The sequence below is a fragment of the Calypte anna genome, chromosome 3 (genome assembly GCF_003957555.1).
Source record: "Calypte anna isolate BGI_N300 chromosome 3, bCalAnn1_v1.p, whole genome shotgun sequence".
Taxonomy (NCBI): Eukaryota; Metazoa; Chordata; class Aves; order Apodiformes; family Trochilidae; genus Calypte; species Calypte anna.
This window is the reverse complement of record NC_044246.1, coordinates 33975172-33992708: the sequence shown is the minus strand read 5'-3', so window position 1 is coordinate 33992708 and position 17537 is coordinate 33975172. Positions and strand designations below refer to the sequence as shown.

At 43.5% G+C, this 17537-nt stretch overlaps 1 protein-coding gene across 1 annotated transcript; it reads right to left on the bottom strand.

Annotated features, from left to right (window-relative positions):
- Positions 1-35: 35 nt before the first annotated feature.
- On the bottom strand, positions 36-8912 carry ACAT2 (acetyl-CoA acetyltransferase 2). Its single transcript, XM_030446730.1, has 9 exons — positions 8689-8912; positions 8396-8530; positions 6737-6918; positions 5741-5858; positions 4839-4982; positions 3819-3941; positions 2943-3097; positions 914-1024; positions 36-310 (listed from the first exon to the last, which is right to left on the bottom strand). The coding sequence occupies exons 1-9, from the start codon at positions 8735-8737 to the stop codon at positions 143-145; spliced, it is 1185 nt and encodes a 394-aa protein (XP_030302590.1). The 5' UTR covers positions 8738-8912; the 3' UTR covers positions 36-142.
- Positions 8913-17537: the final 8625 nt, after the last annotated feature.

Genomic DNA, 17537 nt, shown 5'->3' with positions numbered 1-17537 from the left:
AGTCTTGTCAAGGCACTGAGTGGCAAATGTAATACAGTAAGCTTATTCAATTTTAGGCAAAACAAATGTAAGCTCCATGATTATAAATTTATTAGTAAGCTGTTTCAAAGCTAGGTGGCACTAGCCCTTCATTCATTCACATTCATCTCTCCACACACATGGCTATTCCCATTCCTCCCCCGATGCAGAGAGCAGCCACACCGCGCTTTCCACCTGTCCGCTCCAGTGCGTGTAGAAGAGTAACAAGGATCCGACAGCCAGAGGCACCAAGAGGGTGGCCAAGAGCAATTGCTCCACCGTGGATATTAATCTAAAAAAGAAAAGCCAATACTAGAAGGTTAAGAAATCATTTTGCCACCTTAGTTGAGTTTCAGCATGTATGACTTTTCTGGAGACAGTCCTTGAGTGTGAGTAAGCCTGAAACTGCCACTACCATTTGAAGGGGAAGTTGAACACAGATGCAGCAGCTGTTAAAAAGATACTATTTCTTCTGATAAGGGGACACCTTTACAGATAACTGAGGTGATAATTGAGGTGAATTCCAGGAGGAAAGAGCAACACCTGCACTGGTTTTTGCCATGCATTGGAAGAATATGGTGGTAAATAGACTTCCGGTTTGTTCAGAGTTTAGAGTCTGAAGTTAATTACAGGGATGCTTAAGCCATTACCTAGAGCTGCATTCAAATCCACTCCTGTAGCCTTATCAGTTGGGCAACAATGTGCCTGCTAGCAAAGGGAGCCTGCAGCTGAGCAGCTGAAGGAAATGGCTGCTGGGTTCCCATCCTTTTTGCTGAAGGCAGTGATTGCAAGATCACCCTTCTCACCTCTTTGAAATACAATCCAGATTCACAGAGAGGATCAAATTTGCATTACAGGAGTTTGCATACAAACTATGCCTTCCTGTATTCTTTACCTTTTCTAGATTTACTTTCAGTTCCTTAGCTATTGCAAGAGATACAGATGCAAAGGCTTCATTAATTTCAAAGAGGTCAACTTGTTCCAGAGTCCAGCTGGCCTTGTTAATCTGAGGAAACAAGAGGAGGCTTCATTATTTTTCACATTTTTGTAAGCAGAAGAAGAAGCTTTCCATCAGACTTAAATAGCATGACTTGAAGCCACCACTTCTAAAATGTTGAAGGAAATGAGTTCTTACAGCTAGGGTTGGTAATAGAATTCTTGAAAACAACTGACAAAATTTCATTGTCAGCAAAATCAGTGCAGCGTCGTTTAACACACTGGCTGCTTTTTAAAAAAATCTTGATTTTACACACTAATGGCAGTGGTGCAATCATGGGAATCAATCCGTATGTGGTGCTCTTAAGCAGTTTTCTAAAGTAGGTTGTAACAGATTAAAATCCAAGCTCTTCAGGACATTAGGCTGATTCTGGAAGATTCTCTGCTTGATACAGATTTTTACACGGAAAATAGAGAAGTGACCATTAGAAATGTGTGTCAAATGCTAATTCTCCCTGTCTTTAAATTGCAAATTGACACTTGAGCTTTTGGCTGGCAGCTGTTGTGGAAGATGGCTTTGGCTCCTTTTCACCAGAGAAACTCTTGTGGTGAAATTGCCTAATTGGATGCAGGCTTAGGCATGTTTTGCATATTTACATTTTTACTTCACTAACAGCAATGTTTTATCAGCAGAATCATCTGCAGCAGTGGTGTTTCACAACCAGCTAACCAGGCTGGTGCACCTCCCAATCTATAGTCAAAGAGGAGGGCCACTTTCTACTAGATATTACAGACAGTACAGAAACCATTCACCTTCTGGAAAAAGTCTTACCTTTTAAAGATTTACTGTGTTGTTGCAAGACTAAAATGCGTGGCCGAGTCATTCTCTGACTATAAGGAGCTACTAGAGAATTCAGAAGAGATCAACTGATAATAATATGAGGGGAGTGAAGTGCTTGATAAAGCACAAAGCTTACATTGAATAGCATGCCCTTTTTCAGAGTACCTCTAAAATTATAGGTATTGTTAAATACCGGTTATCTGTTCTACAATTTAAACTAAAAATGTGCAATGTATATATTTGCAGCATTTTTGATTAAGAAGAATAGTTTAAGATCTGATAAAAAAAAAGCTTCACCATTACAGTTCTGATTTTCCCATTAAAATCTACAGAGCTTGGGTGAATTCAGGTTACGCTTCTGCTTTGCCAGAATATTCCAGAGATGAATGAAATAAGGCCTATACACAGTATACATAAAATTAAGATGGAATACTAAAGCAAATACATTCCTATCAGCTATACAAGAGCTCTTTCTGCACTCAGTTTCATAGTTCAGTTTTAACAAATGACGATCTGTGTTTGCCATGGGCTCTGTCAGTATTACCAAGAAGTGTGGTGCCACAGGGGCTGCTCACTCACGGCTTTTTATTTGAGAACCTTGTCCCGTGGACTGAATGCAAGAGTGCATCAGTGAATGCATTGATGGTTTGAACATGCTAAATGTAGTTCTGAAGTGCATGTTCTTGTTTGGTTTCATCTGAAAGTACCCAAATTTGCATGCTCCAAGCCTTTTGCAGAGCAAACCAAAACACAAAAATCAACCTGGACAGGCACAGCCAAAGAACTGCATTGTGGCAGAAACAAATCATCCCCAAATTAGGATACTATACACATCTCTTCCCAGGTTATCTATGTAGCCTTTAACAAACCTGACTCCTTTATTTCTGAACTTCATTCATACATCTATACATTTATTTATTTATTTATTTCCAACAGGTAAGTCTTCCATACTCTCTGCTATTTTAAACCTGGTTTTCGCTTAGTTCATTCTTTTTCTACTAAGTTCTCCTTAGAATATAGAAAAAACAAGACATGGCCAGAAAATCAAATGTGATTACAAGCAAGGTATTTTAAATAATACTGTAGATATATGGATGGATGGATAGATAGATAGACAGACAGACAGACAGACAGACAGGTTACTTACAGCTTTCTTTATTGCTGAAATGGGTCCCACTCCCATTATAGATGGATCTACACCTGTCTGAGCCCAAGATACAATTTGAGCCAAAGGGGTAAGACCTCTTCTAGCAGCTTCAGATTTCTTCATCAGAACTACAGCTGCAGCTCCATCATTTAAACCTGTAGAATGACAACTTCGATGTATTTGGGAGGTTTTCTGGCTTTTACTCTAACACCTATTCCTGCTTGTGTAAGTTTACAATCTCAATAAAACAAAAAGTTGCAAGTCTTTCAATGGTTTAGGTCAGTACATTTTTTTCATGTAAACCAAGTCTGACCTCTGACACAAACACTTAAAACATCTATGTTGCTGTAAATGTGACAGGTTTGTGATTTCTGCTGAGAAAGTTGTAGGTGGAAGAGTTGAAACGCAATCTGAAAAGGAGCTCAACAGATTTACTAGGTAGATTTCAAAAGAGGCAGAACAAGGACAAAGTTTCAAAGCTGCCTGTGGCAGAAGAATTAGTCCCCACAGGAGCAGGACCTTCAAACAAGAATTCTCACGTTTTCTTTCTTTAGATCTGCAGTATTAGAATCCACTAGACACCCAGTTTTAAAAAGATATACTTTCTTTTTTTTCCGACCTATCAATAATTGCTGGTACAGTCCAAACATTTGTATTGCCTCATAGAAAGCAAGCAAGCAGAAGCCAGCTCATCTCTAAGGAAATCTTTCACCACAGTCATACTGGAGTTCTACCTATACTGTCAAATGTGTTGCCAAATACTGCAAAATACATTCAGCAGTAACTACAAAGCATCCAACGCCTCACAGAGCCTCTGCATCGAGCCACAAGCAACTTCTGTTCTTTCCCATGTCAGTTTTAGCCAGATGGACCAACCTGATGCATTAGCTGCAGTCACTGTTCCAGTTCCGTCTGTCAGGAAGCAGGGCTTTAACTTTGCCATTGTTTCCAAGTTGCTCCCATGTCGAGGGTGTTCATCTGTTTTAACTTCTATAGGACCTAAAACCAGAGCATTATTACTCACAAGAAGGTCTAATCACACACACGTCTCAACAGGAATCTGCCACAAACAGCAGGCTGATGGGAATGCCAAGACATGCCATGCTCCTTTTACCAACAAGCCATTCTGTCAGAGACAGCTTCCAACTCAGTGCAATTTGCCAAAGCTCCATCCAGCTGCTTCTAACAGGATGGACAGATGAGCTTTCTGACACAAATACTAACAGTATAAAATACTGTCTAGTTGTACAAAAGCAGACCTTGTTCTTGCTGTCCCTAGCAACGAGTAGTCAAGCGTCATGAAATACTATTACCTAAACAGGTATCAGGAAAGCTCTTCGTTAATTTGTCACCGGCCTAAAGCCAGTACATTTCTCACAGGGTCTATTCAATGCAGATGCTGAACAACTGAATCTTGACTTCTGTTTGGAGAACTCATTTTTTGCATCTACTTCACAAGGGGCTCAGGGAATTCCCTGCTCGACAGAAAGAGAAACATACCCGATATATGTAACTTGTCACAGTTAATTAACTAGCTACACGAATTATTGTCACTGTGTATTTTACTACCTTGGTAAGGTTGGCCAGCTCAATATGTCTGTCTGGTGCAGCAGGACTCTTAACAAAATGAAACTACTGATTTTGGTACCCTGTCCGAGTCTATATCAAATCAGTGGTTTGCCTGGGCAGTAATTCCATCCCAAATAAAACAGATAGGAGTAGTATTTGCAGAGAGCTACATTTAAAAAGTAACCAAAGAGAGCAATAAGCTCCAGGCTTACAGAACAGTTTACACAAAAGGCTGTGTAACTGGGAAGCCATCCACTGATCGTACCAGACATAGCAGAAAACAGCTTTTTTCTTTTAAATCAGCTCTCATTATCCATTCACACCTACCTTTTTTAGAAGGTACAAGAACTGGAACGATTTCTTTAGTAAAATAGCCAGCTTTCTGTGCTGCCTCTGCCCTCTTTTGTGACTCCACAGCAAGTTGGTCTTGTTCACCTCTGCTGACTTGCCACTGACTGGCCACATTTTCAGCTGAAATTGGAACAAAACGCAACATGTTATCAGGAAAAGCTAAAATTTTAAGCTGTAAAACTGTAAGCACAAAAGTAGTCACTAAAGTTTGTTATAGCTAAGCTAACTGGACAGCTTTCATTCCAATTTCCTCATTCTGTTTGCTCATGATTCTCTACTACATTTTCTTTTGATGGTGAAAATTTCTGTGCAGGTTCTTCTGCCAGATATTACATCAAGTTAAGTACAAATGCAAACAAGCTTTTATAGTTTATTGCTCCTCCAGATTATTATGCTCAGATCTCATTACAGATACTTCAGAGGTGGGAAGAGTTCTGCACTTAGACTGTTTCATAAGCAGAGTCTGAAAAAGCAGTTAGCTGACTATCCCATCCAGGATGCAATAACCTGAAGCTGCAGAACCATGTGTACCCACAGTACACTTCTAATTCTCCCTCACTGCAAGTCTGTGCTGCTGAATGCTTCTCTTATATACAGGGAGTATTTTGTTTACTTTTACTGAAATTAAATTATATTTCTCAGATGTAAAAGAGATGCTGTGAGATTAGCTCAAACAATTAAACCTCGTAGCTTTACAAAGCAGAAAATGCCTTTGATGCCTTTTAATATTAGGGATTTCTTTCTTTTTCACAACTATAACTTAGGGATAGCTTTGAAACACCTCATGTGAAACTTCAGATTAGTGAAATTTTCTATCAGTGAATTCTTCCTCCTCCTCCCCAGTTAACCCCTTCATTTTCTGGACTGTCACCACTTACCTGTTATGCCCATATGATACTGATAAAAAGCATCTGTGAGGCCATCAAGGATTATAGTGTCCTGCAAGGAAGCCTCTCCCATCTTCACCCCAGCTCGCATGTGAATGACATGAGGAGCCTGCAAAAGGTATTTTGAAAGGATTTATATGTGTTCTATCTCTGGTGCACAGCCAGACAGGTGAGGAGACAGAGCCCCACCTTGCAGCTGCAGGTAGCTACCCCAAATCCTGGCAGTCTCCCTAGCTGCCTCCTCTGTATCTTCCTCCAGTCTGCCAGATGCCATGCTCTGTTTGCCCATGGCATTTCCCTGGCAGCAGATAACCAAGCACCACATGTTTTCTCTCCCCACATCAGATCAATCATGCCTGAGGACATACAGCCATGGGTCCCTTATCCTACCAGTCTGCTCTTGGTGATTTCTGGCAGAAGAGGCCACTCCCTCATTAGGGATCTGCAGCTCAACAGCATCCCTCGATACAGCTTTAGGCTAAACATCTTGAAGTGAAAGTCTTTTGCTTCCCTTCCCAGCTCAGATTGTTCACTGAACAAAAATGTTTCAAATTATTCCTTCTTTGGGTCTCTTGCAACACAAAAAAACCTGTCTGTTGCCAGCCATCACAAGCAAGTAATTGACCACAACCAAGATACACAGAAATTAAAATGGAATTTTAAATATGGTATGTGTTTGCATGGCATCCGTTCAGTAGCTACACTATCAGCTGCTTTTTTAGAAAAGAAAACTACCGAGGTCAATTGTTGCATATGAACTTGGCAGTGCTGTGTTAAGGGTCAGACTTGATGATCTTAGAAGGTGTTTTCCAATCAAAAAGGTTTCTGTAATCCTACGATTCCAAATTAATTCCCAAGTGCAGACACTGATGCTGCTCTTTCAACCTGCCTCCAGCGTGCTAGCCCAGAAATACAGGGTTTCAACATAACTTAATGCCATTTGCTCCCAGTAAGTCAGCACAATGAGAGTGCAATTGTTTGCTTTACTTTGCTCATGCTCTCCATGCCTCCTGCGACCACGATGCTGGAGTCTCCTGTCAGAATGGACTGAGCAGCCAGGCATATCGCTTTCAGGCCTGACCCGCAGATCATCTGGCAGCTCCAGGCAGGCACAGAGTAAGGGATTCCCGCAGCAACACTCGCCTGCCGGACAGGGTTCTGGCCAGCACCTGCAGGGACAGGCAGTGTTTTTCCTTTGTTCTTAGAAAATAAATGTCATCCTCGTCACTTTTCACAACAGATACCCCGTTTCCACCGAAACTTAGAGCTCACTTCTACTTCCAGCTGGGAGACAGAGAGAAGATCCCCCTGGTCATCAGTAAACAGGAGCTCAGTAACACCTCATTTATCTTGTTGATCAAGAAAATACCTACATGATCAGGAACTTGCAACTGATAGTTTTATATCTGCAACTCTGCTTTTGATGTCAGGTCAGAGGAAGCATCAGCTTCAAATTAGCACTAGCCTGATGTGTGTGTGTTAAGGTGAGTGCTGATTTAAATTGCTACTTGCCGAAGGCTTTCTTTTTTGACATCTCCAGTACATCATGAATGGACAGCTTTCCCTAAAAGCTCCTATGGAAACCAAGAGCACAATTATGCAAGACAGTCCTGAAAGCTTCCATTCTTTGTTGCAATCCTGATGAATAGGAACACTGTATTCAAAGAAAGCATTCTTCATCTGTATCTCCCCAGGCCAAAGTGGCTCTTTGTATGCAAAGAAACAGATAAGAACAGATCATTCAGGGAGATAAAAATATACAAGAATCTGGATCAGCTTTAAGAAAGATGAAACTATTTCTTTGCTCTATTTTCTTCCTCCATCTTTAAAATACAAACCTGCCCTATGACTCTGCAGATTAAACATTACCTCGGAAAAAGTAGAGGATTGTTCAAAACAAACAAATCCCTATCAGCTGCATTTTCGTTAAATGAAAATATTTGTCTCTAAGCAAGCAGCATCTCAGATCTCTCAGGTCAGTCTTGCAGCTAAATGCAAATGCAGACCTTGCTCTTAAAAATCTCAGTTATCATTACTTAGGCGTTAAATTCACAAGGAGGTGACCAGTTTGAGAGAAGGGATGCTGTAACACAGAAACTTACTTTGACACATACACCATGGATTTTAAAAAAACCCAAGTAATTCCCCCACCACATCCTTCCCAAAAAACCCAGCAATGGGTCTGGATCTTATTAATGGTTATTAATGTATAGGGGGCGGGTGTCAGGAGGATGGAGCCAGACTCTTTTCAGTGGTGCCCACTGAGAGGGCAAGAGGCAAAAACTTCACTTTAGGGGTGACAGCACACAGGCTGCCCAGAGTCTCCTCTGGAGACACTCAAAACCTACGTGGATGCAATCCTGTGCCACCTGCGGTAGGTAAAGGGGCTTTAGCAGGGCGTTGGACTATACAGTCTCCAGGGATCCCTTCCAACCACTACTATTCTGTGGTCACCCAAAGCATACGGAGAAGCGGCCAGGATGCTGCTCAAGGCCTTTGTTAGCGAACCGTCTTCTTCACAGCAAGGAACAATCAATATTCCGGAACACCAGGCCTGAGCCGCTCCAGCGGGGAAACTGGGGAGGTCTGTGGCCGCGGAGAGAATGAGCCCGCCCGGCACCACTCAGCCGCCGCCCTCCAACTTACCTGCGGGGAGGACCTGCCCCAGGATCACCTCCGACACCTCCTCTGGGGACACCCCGGCCCGCCGCAGCACCTCCCGGATGACGGTGGCCCCCAGCTCATGGGCTGGCAGGGCGGACAGGCCGCCGTTGAAAGAGCCTGGGCGGACATAGAGGGAAAGCGCTCAGCACCGGCTCTGCGATCGAGTCAGGGGGAGGGCGTGGGAGACACCCGACTAAGGCGGGGTAGGGGGGCACCCACCACCCGGCCCGGCCTCCGGGGGCACACCGGCCACCCGGCCCTGCAGTGTCCCTCACCGACGGCGGTCCTGGCAGCGGAGACGAAGACAACGGGATCTGCGCTCATGATAGCGGCGGCGGGAGCGACCGTGCAGGTCGGCAGATGGCGCGGCGGCCGGAGCGAGAGAGGCACCCGCGGCGTGGCCGCCCCTCGCGTGTTGCTGGGGCCGCCCCTCGCGTGTTGCCGGGGCCGCCTCTCACCCTCCGGCGGGCGGGGCGGCAGGAGGAGGGAGCCGACGGGAGTGATTGATGGCCGAGCCCTCAAGGAGGAGGCTGGCAGGAGGACGGGGCACCCGTGGTGAGCGGGGACGGGCGCCCTCTACCTTCTTCGGCCCCGGGGCGGTGGGAAGCCCGTCAGCACCGGCCCCGCCTGCCCGGGGCCGTTCGTGCTGCAGTGCGCAGCGGTCAGCTCCACTCCCCGGTGCCGGTAACGCAGTCAAGGGCTGCTCAGCGCCTAACACTCGGTTTACCTTTATTCAAAATAAAACCGCAGATCAAATGCTCTGTGATTATATCGCGGCTGGCAGGCAGCTTGTTTATTTCATGGTGGCATTGCAGAGGACCAGTGTAGAAAATCCGCGGAGGCTTAAGGACAACACGTAGTCACCAATATGGTTAAAGTGAAGTCCTCTATTAACAATTCACACTCGCTTTATGTAGAGCCCTTGTTTATATAACGGTATCTTACAGGTGGCTATATCTTGGCCTGTTCTCACACAACTTCTGCTGGCTACATCACTATCCTGTTGTTTTTCTTTTCTGCTGCCAGCTCCCTTATCTTTTTCCCATAGCTCATCTTTCAGTAACCTTGCAGCTGGGTCTCAAGGCCCTTAGCTTAGTCTAGCTAAAGCTAAATAGTCAGGATTGCTCACATGTCTGTTTTCTTCCAGGCAGTTTCCCATCAGACCAGTGTGAGCAGAAAAAAACCCAAAACAACAAACAAATCAAACCAGAACACAGCAGTCCAGTGATTTAAATGAAACGATACAAAACTGCCAATCACAACTTTGTTGGGTTTTGGTGAGGTTTTTTGTTTTAATTGTTTGCTTGTCTGGGTGGAGGGTTGGTTTTTTTTTTTTTTTTTTGGTTTGGTTTGGTCATTGTTTTAATTTAACAGAAGCCTGACATGTTTTAGCACAGGCCGTTCCTGTCTGACCCGCATAAGGAGGAAAGCGAGAGGCCGCTACCAGGCTGCCTCCGCGGGATGGGAAGGCTGCAAGGCGGGGAATCCCGGGAACCGGTGCTGGGAACCGGAGCTGCCGGGCAGGCAGAGGCTGTTAGGAGAGGAGGCGGCAGCAGCCCTTAGCAGGGCGAGGAGACACAAATGTTTCTCTGTGGGGAAATGTACCTACGAAGCCTGGAGGTGTGGGGTGAGGAGCAGGAACCTTAGGGAATTTAGAGGACAAAGGGCAGAGTAAAGTGATGAGCCGAAAGGGTAAGTTGAAGAAGGTAACCACAGTTTAAAAAAAAAAAAAAAAAAAGAGAGAGAGAGAGATGGTCTGAAATCACTTTTCCATCTCACAACTTAGATCTTCATCCCTTTTTCCTTCCTGTGCTGCATCCTGTGCTGACTTGTTTGCGGAACAGATGTTCTGCCTAACAGACATGCCAGCAAGAAGTTGATTAGAAATGTGCTGTTGCTCCTACCTTAACAAGAATAATCAACAAAACTGCTTTTTGTTTGGTTTTTTTGTTTGTTTGGGTTTTTTTTTGCTTTTTAAAAAAAATCTGTTTAGTAAAAGCACTATTTCAGGCATGGGGGGAGGACATGTTAAGTTCTAAGAAAGCACATAGGATGTGATGATGAACATTGACAAGCACGTGACAATGAATGCACCAATACACCTGTTGATGACATTCTGCACTTTGGCTAATCTGGATTTGGTGGTATTAAATCTTTGTGAGTAAAATGTATCCGAACCCTCTGTGTGGAAACACTGAGCAACAGGAACAATACAAAACCTGAGCCAGATTCCTCTGGCCCCTATCAGTCATTGTTCTTGCTTTACAGTGTAAAAAGCTATAATGCTACTATCTAGGAAAAAAAATACTGAGCCACTTAAACTACAGAAAGCAAGACTATTAGCTTAGATTTCACCAATAGCTCTGTTAAACCACACAGGTAACTTCATCATTCCACACAGGGTTTTCTTTTTAGTGTTCAGTTTGACTGAAGGATGATGCCAAAAAATGGGGATTTCTTGCAATAAGACTTCCTTGGTTACTTTCTGCTTTCCAGCTTTTGGCAGGAGCATAGTCCCCTCAGATAACTGTAGGAAAAGAAGTCCTGGAGAATCCTCTAGGCAGCAGCCAAATCCTTGGTGAATCAATCCCCTGGGATGCATTAGTAGGCAACAGGCATTTGCCGCAGCTTTTTTTTTTAATGCACTGAGGGCAGGTAAAGACCTCATATTAAACCTGGATGGGTGGGAAAAACATGTCTGGCATCTTTTCTAAAGACTAAAAAGTAAGTAAGTAGTAGATCCACCATACAAGTAAAGCTCGGGTACCCATGATCAAAATACACAATGACTGTTTTAGAAAAATATTGTTCCTGAGCAACACTATCAGTCTGAAAGTAGTCTCTGCATTAAAAAAATCAGTTGGGAATGAGCCATATAGATGTACAGTAAGGGCAATACTGACTAACCTAGTTTATCAATGGCATCATGTAACTATGTTACTCTTAATGCAATATTTGACTGATTAGAATGTAAAGTCATCAATGCAAACACAAAATCGGAAAAATGAGCTCAGAGTAACATTAAATGTTAGCAGGTGTGCAAAGTTAAAAACCCAACAATATACCTGAAGTGAGCCCTACAGACAGGATTCCCTTGTATTTAAAAATTTATAAATATCACCATAAATATGGAACACAACATAGAGTGAGGCTTCAGCCCCTTTCCTCCCCACACTTTATCTTTAATCCATACACAGACAGAAAGCATTTCAATGTGGACCCCAGGCCAGCTCACCCCAAAGAACTGACCTGCTGCACCTTTGCTCCCAGCCCCAAACAGCAGAACTGTTCTGCAGCACCATTGATGACCAGGCTGCCACATTGGGCCACTCTGAAATGACAGAGATGAATGTGTTTTGTCTTGGCACCTTTATCAGACTTGCAGTACACTATCTAACTCTGCTTGGATGGTGTCCTGGAATGAGATCCAAATGCATAAAAGGGATGTGTAAAAGAACAAAGTAACACAGCAATTGCACAAAGGCAAGTAGTTATGAAACGTGAGGTAAGTTATTTGAACCTAGGCAGAAACCTATTAAACGTGATAAGGCAGCTCTGTTTTTTAAATTCAGTGTAGTTAATGAGCAGCATAATACTCAGTAGAAAACTACTGCCCTATGCAGGTACATTTTACCATTTCTTGGAAAACTAAGCTCAGGGAAATTAAGTAAGTCAGTAAAAAATTAGGACATCAATTCAGAAGAGAGAGCACACTCGCTATCAGTGAAAGAGTAAGGCTACGTTGCGCAAAGTTTATTTATTCCCTTTCTATAAACACAATGAAATGGACTTGTGCCTTGTGTGAAATACTCAAAGTACAAATATGTTTGCATTTTCATTTGGTAACGGTGGCTCAGTTTTACTAGAAATAGGTCAAAATTTAGAGCCAAAGTGATTTACTCTGCTGCTAAAAAAATGTTTTCTAAATTTAACCTTTACAGATATCTGTGTTGTTACTACGATGTGAAACCCTTGCTTTTTACCATAAATCTGACACAAAAATACTTTTGTTGGGGACGTGAGTTTCATAAGAACTATGCTGCATCTTTTCTGCAACCAATCAACAGGACAATTGCCTTAAATTCTTAACTCTTGATGGGAGATCATTCTATAGTTTTCAAAAAAGCTTAACTTTACAACTTTCCTATAATAGGAAATTATCTAGTCTTTTAAAAAAATTATAGACAAATAATGGTCCTAATACCTGCTTTGTTGGAATCCTTACAGAAAAAAAAAAAAACAAAACAAACGCATAGAATTCCTCGGGGATTCCTGCTGTTGTTGCCTTGCATCATTCCATACTGTACACCTAGAAGAACCTAGTGTGTTCCTCTGGCCATTCAAGCAGATACAACACTATATATGTACTATACATATATAGTATTGTGCATATTGTTGTAAGTTTGAAGCATAAGTGATCCAGCTTTATATTTTATGGAAATAGCCCTTTGCTGTAGGATATGATACTTACAATAGTTAACTATATTGTCAAATAACTGGCCAATATTTGGGACTTTTATTACTAATAGTGGTAAGAGTATTCTGATTTCCCTTATTTGTCTTGTTTTTTATTCTTTACCAGCAGCACGGAACACACTTGACTGCTGTTCCAAAGGTGTACACTCAAACCAGGATTTTGACAGGAGTCAAACCTTGTCACAGTAATTATGTAAGACACCTCCTCATTCTTTATCTTTTGGGGCCCATAGTTCTCATCTGAAAGCATTTAAGAGGCAGTCACCCTTTACATACAGGTCTTCTGAGCTTTGTTTGTATTTGAATTTACTTTTACTCCTGATAGGGAACAGGAATTGTTCTTTGATTGGTGTAAGCAAAAAGTCAGATTTTTGCATTTGGACAAAAAAAAGCAAAATCACCCTTTTTTCTTCCTTAAAAAATTAAGTCAGCTACCAAAACAAGTAACCTTGACAACAAGCAGCACATCATGAAAACCAGAGCCTCTTTCACTTGGGAAAGATCTGAGGAAGCCTTTCCACATACAGTATCATCACGTCAGGATATATATGGCACTAAGGCTTGCTGAGCACCTTTAGTACCTTTCTCAGGTTTAGAGAGACAATTCTTTCACCTGGTTTTCTTACCAGTGGACTGATACTCAGTTGTTTGGATAAGCTCAGCACATAAGGTATGCCTCAAAGAATGAGCTGTTTTCTGAGTGAGGATGAGATTTAAATTTTCTAAAGTTCCTCAACCTCAAACTGTATTGGGGCTATTGGGTCCTTGGAAAGCAAATTCCTGATAGGCAAAAAATGTTCTTGGCTGTCTTGGGAGGCTGGGTTTTCCTTGAATCTATTTTTGTCAGGGAAAGCTCGTAATCTGATGAGTGTTTAGTAAAAAAATGCTGTCTTCCCCTCAGACAGAAAAGCCTTTGCATTACTAAAACCAACATGACCTTTCTATGGCTTAAAAAAGGGAATAATAAATATCTGGGTTTATATCCTTAGAAAATATATGTATACACGTACTCCAAATGCAAGCTTGCAGTATTTATCAACCATCCCTAAAATGAATGTAACCCAAGTCACCATTTAGCTGTAACTGTATCTTGATGGACTGCCAGTCAGGGGATGTCTTCTGGAGAGGCTCTGGTGTTCACTCACTGCTCTGGTCAGCCCCTAACAGGAACAAAATTCTTGACCAGTGTTGCACACCCCAATTCCCAAGTCTTTGAGACAAGAGCTGCAAATCAAAATTGGCTCTGTGGAGCTGCAATATTATCATACCATTGATTTCATATACTTTAATGAAGTAGTATATATACATATATATAGTTGTAAAAAATTACTGGTAATTAAAAGGTAAGTACTTACAAGAGCTTTCTGGAAAGGTTCTAATTACTTCTTGCTTTAAAAATGGAAGAAAAAGATTTAATTTCAGCTAGATCCTTCAAAAGTCTTACTGGGGATACACAGCATTACACCTGCAGCCTAGCTCAGGAAGCTTCTCTAAGAGATGGGAGAGTTCATGGATGTAAAATTTAAGCTTTTTGCTGCCCAACTCTTTACCTAGTAGTTATCTGGAGGTCTTCCCTGTATCACTTTCTCCACCGTGCAGCAATCCCTGTCTTCCCACCAACCCTGTAGGCTTTTGCAGCCTTTCCCGGTGTCCCCCGAGACGTCCCTTCTCCGGCAGCATAGGCACCGTGGCTTGGCCTTCTGCCACCTCATGTCCTTACAAATCAAGGACAGTTCTTCCAAGACCTGATGAGCTCTCCCGGAGTTCCTGGTATTTCAAGGTCCTTTATAACGATAAGAGCCAGTTGTGCGACCATTTGGTTTCCTTCCGAGCACCACTTTATCAGACTTTCCCCACGTTTCCAAGCTCTCCTGCTCCGCAGACTCCCATTTGATGAATGTGTTGTATTAGCAATGCTATACTAGCTAATACGCTGGTTATACCGCCCTCCCCTCCCACCCCATGCCGCCTCGCTGCCTCCCCGTTCTTGATGCATGAGGAGACGGGGAGACGGAGCACGCACATCCCGCTGGAAGGGGGTGGGATGGGCGTGGGGGTGCGCGCTGGGGGCTCCGCAGCGCCACCACGCGGGGACGGAGAGGGCTGGGAAGGCAGCGTCCCACGGGAGGGAAGGCGGGAGAGGGAGCGGGAGGAAAAACGAGACGAAAAAATATGGAGAGAAACAGCATCCCCCTAAGCTCAGAATCGTCTCGGTGTTCGTCCCTGCTGGCTTCCATCGCTACCGGAAAGGAAACCCGGCAGGTGAAAGCAACTACAGGCCTGGAAGTGAACGGCTAATTAAATTAATGAAAGCTGACGTTCGAGGAACCTAAACCCGTATGAGACAATGTAAACAGACTTAAAACAAAACAAAACAACCCCCCCCCTAAGAAAACAGTTTCATTACTATCCCCTGAGCAAGCCCTGAATGCGAAAGCGGCAGTGCTGGGAGGGGGGTGGGCAGTGGTGCAGGGGGCTCGCTCCAGTGCCAAAATGACAGTCTCATCCTCTTTTTAAATCAACTTCTTCACCAAAGTCAAACGTAGAAGAGAGAGCAACAATTTTATCATACAATTCAGATGACCTCGCAAACAACAGGAGAGATACTTAGTGAAAGCGCAGTGGTTATTTTCACCTTAAACCAATTTATTTATTGTGTTAATTACAGCAGGCTGTCTAGCCCACATGTTCATAACGTGGTCCCTATTTCACCTTATCAGGATAGATGACTGAATAAATGACTTGCTTTTTTGTTGCTACGTGGACAGATTGCTATATGTCCTCTCACCTAAGGACAAACTTCTGCTGGGGCTTGTGCTAGCACCTATTATTTTGAAAAACAAGTTTAATGCCATTATCATGCTATGAGCACAAAATGTAGGTGTCAGCATGTTCATTCTGATAGCACCAAAAAGTCCCAGGTTAGTTGTCACAGTGTTAGGCTATACAGAATAAAAGACTTTGTTATATGCTGTCTTCCCAGAAGTTTCAGAGGACTGGTTAATAAATTGCTGCTCTTATTTTCTCAAAGAAAAATTCTAAGTCTAGGCTAATAATGAACATGTTAGTTTGCAAGTATGGAAAGAAGGCTGGCCAGAGCATAAAGCTCTGCAGGCTGATCCTACTCATCTCTAGATGTCTGTGGATGACTGCCTCTTGCTCAGCTAGCACATTTCCCACCAATGAATTCTACATTGTAAAGATACATTTAAAATAACTAACTGCTGACAAGGAGTAAAAAAATCCAGGAATCTTTTCTACATGCTACAATACAAACAAGTGGCATCAGTGGAAGGTTTAAGGTCCTGCACCTTACGGTCCAACTAAGCTAGAACTCCATCTGTGCTATTAAATAGACACAATGGTCTGGTTTCTGAACATAACAAAGAATAGTTAAAGTCAAGGCAAATATTGAGGGATCTTGTGTTAAAATCACCAATATACACAAAATGTTAAGCAATTTGTCCACAGAACAGAACTACACAGAACAGAAACAGCCTGAAGTACAGGTCTGCATGCCTTTTATATGGGAAAAGTTTCCCTTTCTTGTCCTGCCACAAAACTGAGTCTTTAGGACTAATACTTGAGCATCTTGGGTGATCCTTAAACATCATGATCCTTGTCATTTATAAAAACTGTACATATATATACATATACATGGGAATGTAGGCACATGTACATGGAAAACTATTCTGCAGCAAATAGTCTTTCTGCTACCAGTTAAGTCAAGAGAGGAAATTTCTAGAGCATCTTTCAACAGCCACATAATGAGCAGCAATACCTACACTACAAAACTGAAAGGCTGATTTATCCGACTGCTTTGACTGTGTTACCAAGAGGGGAATGGATTTACTTGACCTCACTGCAGTGCTTCAGAAATTGTGGTAACACAGAGAGATAAAATTTATTTTGAAGTAGCAATAATTAAGGAGGGGAAAAAAAAAAAAAAAGAAGCATTATTCTTTATGTTTCCCCAATGCTGGAAACTGAAGCTTAACTTTTTCTGGAAGCAGCGGGGATTTACCTCCCCGTTTCTCTCACTGTCGGTTGAAGACACCTACTTAAAGTGATACCGACAAGCTCGGTTTAACGCGGTCAAACTGACCATTCCCCGGCCTGGCAGAGGGGCAGGACACCCCACAAGTCACTCTGGGAAGCCCAGCCTCCATCTTGCACGGTACCAACTCCTACACGGCACCTTTCCCAGGCGACCGCCGCGGGTCCCGCCACCGCTGCTCTTCGCCAGCCAGTTTCACGGGCGAGGCCGCGGAGGACGCGCATGCTGAGAGCCTCCCCGCAGCGAGCGCCATCCCGGCTCCGCAGGGAGCGACCGCAAACCCTCAGCCCGTCCCGACTTCCTCGGTTCCGTCCCGCCTCTCCTAGCAGGATTGCAGCCGGAGCCCATATCCTTCCGCCCGCCCCAAGATGCCCCGCTACCCGCCGCGCCTCTCTGCCCGAGTGACTGACAGGCTTCAAACCAACGTTCAAATACCCAACGGAAACAGGCGTACCGGCAAGGCCGGGGCACCCCGACACCGCCCTCCGGCGGGGCGGGCGGGCAAGAAGCAAAGGCTATCACCTCAGCCCTACGAGTGTGCCAGGACGCTGCCTCTCCCTGCCGGGGTCGCTATAAGGGGCCGGGCGGGGC